Source organism: Pterocles gutturalis, unplaced genomic scaffold (assembly GCF_000699245.1).
Source record: "Pterocles gutturalis isolate BGI_N339 unplaced genomic scaffold, ASM69924v1 scaffold49713, whole genome shotgun sequence".
NCBI classification, from domain to species: Eukaryota; Metazoa; Chordata; class Aves; order Pterocliformes; family Pteroclidae; genus Pterocles; species Pterocles gutturalis.
Genome location: NW_010119862.1, coordinates 1 through 8,271, shown reverse-complemented (window position 1 = coordinate 8,271; position 8,271 = coordinate 1). Strand labels below are relative to the sequence as shown.

Sequence of the window (8,271 nt, the reverse complement as noted above, 5' to 3'; positions counted from 1 at the left end):
GTAGGGAAAAAAGTCACTGTTTTTTGTTTTGCTTTAAAAATTACTGGTTTATATTTAAAGATACTACTAGACCAAAACGAGATTATGAGGTGGATGGACGTGATTACCATTTTGTCACTTCTCGAGAACAAATGGAGAAGGATATTCAGGATCACAAATTCATTGAAGCTGGCCAGTACAATAATCATCTTTATGGAACAAGTGTCCAGTCAGTGCGAGAAGTAGCAGAAAAGGTAAATCAGTGCTAGTTACTTTCATTTACTGAGGTGATTATCTGACTGTGCTGACAGGGGAAAAGAGAAGAATGGCAAGAAGCCATTAGGAACCCTCTGACTTTAAAAGGAATTTGTACAAAACTATAAACAAAGCACATTGTCACAAATACATTTAGGGAAAAATGATGTTTTGGAATAACGAAAGCACTGTGGTTAAATGATGGGAAAAGAGCAACCATAGTTTATGCCATCCTATAGAAAGAGAACAGAGAAGAAATAATTGGAATTCCAGGCTAATGAGCCTAGCTCACATACATAGATCATTAACTAAGAATAGTGGTGGTGGAGTCGATTAATATGATGACCCATCTGATAGACCTGTGCAGAAGAAAACTTGTAAAATTGTTGTTCTTTGTGCTCTTCATTAATTTAACTGACAGAGGGAATAGACTGAATGTAATAAACTCAATTTTAGAAAGACTTCTAACATAACTACCACTATATTTTGAAGACTGACCTTACTGTTTTTGTCATGAGCAGGTTTTAGTTAACTTTTTATTGGAAAATCTAAATATTTGTAAATTCAAACTGAAGTTTACTTGAGCTCTCTGAAAACGAGTGGGGAGAAGGATCCATATTTCTTGGAGTAAGATGCTTGTTTTAAAGAAAATTTTGGTGAAAATTCTTTGCAAGTGTTCCATGTTAGGTTGATGAGTGTTGTTCTACTTTTTATAAGTATGGTACATTTACAGTAGACACTGTTGTCTCATCTGTGTGAGAGAAGAAACAGCTGTTTTTAGGTGGGAACTGAAAAGCACGAGCACTTTCAGTCTGGACATAGAGAGGGTAAGTGTGGGTTAACCCATGGGACGCGGGAGTGTAGATAGTGTCTGGAGAACAGTGTAGACCATTCTGGCTAAATGGCTGAGTATTGTTGTTTCTGGCAAGTGTAATTTACTGGAATCAAAAAACAGGGAGAAAGTGGTGAGATTCTGTGGTTCATGTGCTGAAGTTTTCATCTGCTGTGTTTCTCACCCTGTGCAATAGAACCTGGCTCCATGGTGTGTATTGAGAAAAGTAAAGAAAATAAAATTAATTCCACAGTTGTTAAAGTAAATGAACAGTACTTTGTATGGGAGGCTGAACGAAGTTGTGAAACTCATATGTGGTTAAATCATGAAACTATTTATTGAACAGTGTAAACATTATAAACCTGTCGCCAGTTGCTTCATGCACAGGTACACTCCTGCGGTTTCATCCTGGACCTGAGATTGGCTGTGTTCTTTTGCCCACCTAATAGGATTAGTATGGTACTAAACGATTGTGAATCTTTTATAAACTGACATGAAGAACAAAGTACTACCAGATGTGTCCATGCTGTTAAATCTCTTGTATAGGCACCATGGGACTTCGGGTCAATGCAGCAATTTCTCAGTTCCAGCTAACATGATTTTTCTGGGAAACAGTGGCCTGTCCTGCAGAACATGACTTGAAAATCATGACAGGGCTGCAAACTGGTGGATCTGGGGCTAATCCTTCCTTGAAGTCTTCTCCGTCTCGCTTAAGAGATTAATCTCTTCAGTGGGTCTTATTACTGGGATATGAAAGACGATTTCCAAGTTTTATATGATGAATTTAGGGGCAGACACAACAGAAGTTACTGCTAGTACCCCAGAAGTACCAGAAATCGTATTCTTGCAATAGCTTTAAATCGTGTTCATTTGCCTGTGCTTCCGGCTGATCCCCATCTCTCTCATTTCCTTACCTATAATGGACACAGCAAAAGATACTTTTTGATGTCGTTGTTAAGCTATTGTAAAAGGCAAAGTGCTGTGCCGTGTTTCTCAATCAGATGCAGAGCAAGTAAAGAACTAAAAAATATGGAAAACCTTGTTTAAATGCACTGTGCAAAGAGTAAAATAGCTCCCCTGGATGAAAACTTTATATCATAGAATCATAGAATTGTGTCATAGAATCATCGAATTATATCATTAAGTACTTGCATTTTTTTTTCCTTGTTGTGCAAATCTTCACTTGAAAGGAGTTTTTATATCCTCTTTGGAATCTCTAGCAACTTGCATATCTCTGTGTCCGAGGCCGCTGTTAATGCACATTCATTATTGATTTGGGATAAACCGTCACAGTTATATTCCATAAGGTCCAGCACAGCTTCTGTGCTGGCAATCTATTCCTCCACCCTTTGCCCAAAATCCTTTGGCACCTGGCACAAGCGTTGGGCCAAACACAGCAACTACTAAGTATCTTATCCCAAAAAGGAAAATGGACCAGGTAATGCTCTTAATTCTCAATTCCCCAAGCATGTGCCACATTTAAAGAGAAATTGTTTGAAATATGTGGACAGGTCAGCACATGTAGTAAAATACTCTGCTAGAACATACAAACACCTTTCTTAAATGATACCAGTCACCATCTGGATCTGTGAACTGGATCTGGGAAACACCTGTCATCAGTTGAAAGCAAGCAGATATGTATTGTTCATGTGGGAAGAACAGTTCTATCCTTTCTAAGAATTACTGAAGTAAAATTCTGGTGGCTTTTTTGTGTGCAAGAGATCAAATGTAAATGATCCTAGTGATCTCTTCTGCCAGAAGCAGAAACATGTCAGTTGTTTCAGACTGCAGTCACTTCCTTGTTCTTCAGGGTGTCCTCTAGGGATGATCTCCCAGGAGGTCAGGAAGTGTGTTGTATGATATGAGTAACCTTTTATGGTGCTTGTGGGTTTGTATCCTGGCTCACAGAATTCTGCTGTTCACATTAGTCTCCTGCTAAAGAAAAAGCGTTTCTTATTTTAGTCATCTGACAGTGGTTTTCTGTTCCTCTTTCCCCATTCCTTTCTAAAATGGTGGTATGCCAAATTACTCATATGCTACTCAAAAGGAAAAGAAATAAAAATATGTGAGGTGGGAATGAGCACATGGGAGATGAGAGGAGCTGTAGAACAGAAAGAGCCCTTGAGATGAGAGATCCCAAAGAGCTGGAAAATTGCTTGTAGTGGGAGAATAGAGGCGGGGAAAAAAGCAGCCCTACCACATAGGCTTCCAACTGGCTAAAGAATGGTTAAGTTATATTTGTTTCTCAAGAGATAATAAATAGCCCAAATAAATTGCATTCAGCATCTCAAAATTGGTATTCTACTGTGTGGTACCTGGGGGGAGGAGAGTGCTTGTATTTAATTCCATCTAATGATTCTGGTGGTGACATATTTCCCTGCCGTCCGAGGTGGTTACCCCCTCAGGCATGCCAGTAAAGTCAGCTGGCTCCTCTCTAAACTGCATCTGTGGCATGGCCACCTCCCTAAAGGATCTTGAAGTTATTTAAGGTGCAGGAGGGGGGGGTGGAAGTTGAATCATTTTGGTGGTGTGGTTGAAGTATAGCTGTGCCACCGGCTGATTCTGCATTGTTGGTTGGGCTGCAATGTCTGGTGGAGAAAGGAAGGAAGGAGGGTCAGGAACACCTCAAGTGATGTATGATCCCAACAGAGGTGCATTGTGGGACCTTGTGCCAAAGTGGTGAAATCATAATCGTTGGTGCAAATGCTCCAGTTTTGTTGGCTTCAGTGGAAATGTGTTTTCTCTTCTAAATTATTATGCTATGCATACCTGTGACTTAAACTTTGCTTAGTGCCATTTTCCCTTCTCTCTTACTCTTTAGGGTAAACATTGCATTCTTGATGTGTCTGGTAATGCGATCAAAAGGTTGCAGATTGCCCAGCTGTACCCAATCTCCATTTTTATTAAACCGAAAACAGTGGAAAATATCATGTGAGTAAAAGTAAAGTACCTCAGGCTAAATTGTTTGAGACTGTCATTATATTTGAAAAGCCAACAGCAAGTTATGTGAAGACAATTGTAATATTTGCATTTTAAACAATATTTGATTTCCTGAGTTTAATTTCTAGGGACTTTTAGATGGGGTTTCTAATCCAAATTGTAGTGCTTGAGAACAAATGTCATTGTGCTAAATTCCTTGCAACATAGTGTCAGAACAGCTCCTTTGCACTACTTAGGTGTGTCATTTAGGAGACTGCTTCTTGTTAGGGTTAATACTCAGACAACAGTGTAAAACCTCGTTTCAAAAGACTTCAAGTATTTGATAGTCATTTTAAAATGTATGTTGTGTTCATTTTCAGGGAAATGAATAAACGCTTAACGGAAGAGCAAGCCAGGAAGACCTTTGAGAGAGCCATGAAACTGGAGCAAGAATTTACTGAACACTTCACAGGTGTGTTTTACTTGGGACTGTTCCTTTGCCAGAGTTCAGTTTTTATTGCTTGCTGTAAAATAGGAATTGCCTTGCTGCTGTGATAAGGCTGAACTTTGTTTTCAGGCTGATCTGTCATTGTTTTGAGGCATGGAGCCATCTTAGTATGTCTACACTGATTTCAATTTGATCAATTAATTCAATATATACAAAAATTTACTAGGAGCTTAATTTAGGTTTTAAAAACTGTGAGACTTTACCATTTTTCTAGGTGTTGTAATGCAGATGTTTGCTTTGTTGATATATTGAACGCTTAAAGCTTTTTATTTGCAGAGCTGAGATTGCCCAGCAAAGTTCCCTATAGGAGATTATTGGTTTCCATTTTTTTTAAATCAGGAAGTAAAAAATGATGGTAATTAATTAAGCCACTGGAAATTGGGCACTGCAACATTATGGTACTTAGCAAATCAAATTTGTGTGTGCCATGGATGTTAACTGTATCAGCAAGGGATGGGCTGGAGGCACTCAGACTGTGCTGATTGCTTGCGTTGTGGCTTGCACTAGGAGGAGATTGATAAGTCAGGATCTTCCGGAGGACAGAAACGAGCCTTCTCTCTATTCCTGTCCTAGATAAACACTCGCTCCTTTCCTTTCTGTTATGTTCTCTTTTGCAGTGGTTCAGTGCTTGCTGCCCCATTCACCTCATTTCTGTGACGTGACTCCTTTGCCCAGTTTCTTCTTCCCCCAGTTTCTTCTTCCCCATCTTATGTGGGCAGAGCTGTGAATGCAAGGGTTTGCTCCACCTGGGCAGAGATACAGGAAGGGGTGATGGCTTCACATGGGAGGAAAATAGAAGAAGCAGTAGACTCCCCATCTCCCGCTGCCTTGTTCTCTACTTTGTGTGCTACCCACACAATTGAATAACTTGGGTCCATCCATTTCTCTGTGCCTCCCTCCCCTGCTGGCTGCCTTGCAGCTGTCACACTTATCCCAGTGCTGCATCCAGCTCTCCCACTCTTCCCATGGCGCTCTGCCTGCACCCAGAAGTTAAGGGACTCTCAACATACAAGTTCTTCCTATCGTAGAGTCCCTTACCGAATGACTTGCAAATGTGTCAGGTTTAATAAAAGAATTTATTTTAATAGATATTAATTAAATATTTAGTTAATAGCTGGTATTCTCCCAGGTTGTCTCAGGATATTATATAGGGCACTTTTTCAGGAAATTAAGGGACATAATTCAAGATGTTTCAAAAAATTTTAAGAGCCTAGTGCCTCAGGGCATGTTTCTTTTCAGAAATGTAAGGTTTGTTGACAAAGGAAGATAGCAGTGGTCAGACTTCTGTCCTTGAAAAATCCAGTTCAGGGCAGAAATCCTTTTCTGAATCTGTTTGAGATACTGGAAGACATTACAAGTCCCACTTACTGCTTTCAGTTTGGAGGCTGCCACTCATATGAGTCAGCTGGTAAAAGAGAATGTGTGACCATTTCCTAATCTGTTAAAAAATACCACATTGTGTGGGGTAACTGAAATCATCAGCAGGTTAAGTTCGAGTAGACTCATTGCACTGAAGCACATTAAGTGGGTATCCATCTTCTGTTTTGAGGGTATTGAGCTTTGGAAGAGGGGCAGTTAAACATACCTAGAGAGAAGTAAGATGCTGAAGCTTATGGTTATTTGCATTGTAAAGACATTTCTAAATCTGTCTAATACACTGTTGTACTGTGAAGGTTATATTTGACCTATAATAATTGTAACAGCCTCCTCCTCCTGCAGGCACTGTGACAATGGGCTGCAGATGGGGAGAAAGTTTTTAAGAGATGGGAATGATGAGTAGGAATAAAAAGGAAGTAATTTGCATGAAAGCAAAGCTCAGAAGTTTAATGCACAAAAGAGTGAGTCTGGCCTGCTTCCAGAATCATCACTCGTGCTAAACTTTTGTTTCTTGGATTGTCAACACTGAGGTGGTGATCCTAATTAAAAAGAAGTTGCCATCTCACAGTGATTGCTTTTTCAGACTGAAGTGTGGTAAGAGCAGCTCAAACTTCGTCCTCATTCTCGCCAGACTGTACTTTACTCTGATTTGTCAGAATACATCAATATTGGCTCATTTCTAATTATTTCTAGCCTTGGAGAAAATATGTCTAGCTTATACCATCTAAATATAAATTGCACTTTTAACTATATAAGGAATCCTGTTGTCTGTAAAACTTGAATCTGTCAGCTAGGCAACAAACTCCATGAGTTCCTCCTCTTTTTGGCCAAAAGCAAAGCTACCGCTAGAAAGTAGAAATCCCAAGGTCCGCCAGCCTTGCTGTGAAGTTTCAGGATCCAGCTGAGGAGTTTACCCTCACTCTGGCTTCATGAGGACACAGCCCTGTACTCTCACCTTGCATTGCTGTGTTGGAAACATACATGAAAGTTGGACCAAAAAGAATACTGGAGGATGTGAATTGACTCAGATGAGGAAAAGTAAAAAAAAAAACAACCTCCTCAGCTGTATGTTCATACTTGTAGTAAAGTGAAAACCACTTCCTAACCCCAAGCCTCTGAGTGGGAGAGATGGTGCTTTGTGTGCCCTGCTATCAACGATGTGGTTCACTCCAGCAGAAAAACCAGAAATCTCTGTGGGGTGTCTGTTCCTTCAGTGATGTAAAGTCTTCTTACCACTTTGAGAGAAAAGAGCAGCTTGGCTTGGAACATCTTGGTTTCCGTATGGAGCTAGGAAGGATGATTGCTGATTGCCACATTATGTTTTGCAGCTATTGTCCAAGGAGACACACTGGAAGAAATCTACAACCAAGTGAAACAGATCATAGAGGAACAGTCTGGGCCTTACATCTGGGTTCCAGCAAAGGAAAAATTATGAAAACAGATCTTTATTTTTCATATTCTAACTGACATCACCTACTACATCTGACGACTCTTAAGCCCTTCCAGTGGAGCCTGCCTCTAGTTCTCTCCAGCGTGGTTCATACCCTAACCATCACATTCTGCAGTTCCCATAATGCTTTACATTTGGTGTCTCTCTTAGTTTAAATAATTTGTATTATCGTGTGTTGTTGGTTTGCCATTTTTCAAACATGACAGTGGAATGGCCTGACCAGCTATTAGTTTGGGGTGGGGGTGGGAGGGAATTGCTTGGTAAAATTCCTTAATGTTTAAGGGAAAGTAACTTTCAAAGAATTTTCAAAAAAGCTTTATAGAGATTCTTTTAAAATTTCATAACAATTGAATGAAAAGTTGTATTCAAGGAAGTTGTAAATCATGAGTAATTTTGCACGCTTAACTTTAATAGCATGGTTTGGTCAGGGCAATCAATTTCAGGTTTTATTTTCCGAGTTAAAATCTATTCTCACAGTATTTTTTTTTTTTTTTTTTTTTACTTTCCAGGCAGTTAGAAACTTTCTGTTTTGAGTTAACATTTACATTAATTCCCATTGCTATTCCTCAAGGGATATTCATTTTCATAATTTCATATGGATATTCTTATAATCTATTTTTTCATTTTTTTGCCAATAAAATTGCTAGGGACAAAGATGTGTAATGTTTTTAATCTTCCTTGTGAAACACTATTTATAGTGTCTTACAGAAATTGTTTATAGATAATGGTCATCACACTTTTTGAGCCTAAAGTATGTTTAGGTGCTAGAAAACCTTGTATTTTTCAGAGGAATGCCAAATTTCCATTGGCAATAATACAGAAAACAGCTGCAGAGATGGTCATTAGGGCAATGAGAGAATGATTCGTAGCCTAAAAATGTGTGTGTACTTAGGGGTCAGATTTTAATGAATATTTTACCCACAATAACTGCCTATTTTGTTATAATAAATA

At 39.1% G+C, this 8,271-nt stretch overlaps 1 protein-coding gene across 1 annotated transcript in view; it reads left to right on the top strand.

Annotated features, from left to right (window-relative positions):
- The window catches only part of LOC104464082 (disks large homolog 1), a 55,753-nt gene extending 47,488 nt beyond the window's left edge, over positions 1–8,265 (top strand). The window contains exons 12-15 of the mRNA XM_010076684.1: positions 61–233; positions 3,888–3,997; positions 4,366–4,457; positions 7,199–8,265. Coding sequence (XP_010074986.1) covers positions 61–233; positions 3,888–3,997; positions 4,366–4,457; positions 7,199–7,305 — 482 coding nt within the window. The 3' untranslated portion in view covers positions 7,306–8,265. The remainder of the gene's footprint in view (positions 1–60; positions 234–3,887; positions 3,998–4,365; positions 4,458–7,198) is intronic.
- Positions 8,266–8,271: the final 6 nt, after the last annotated feature.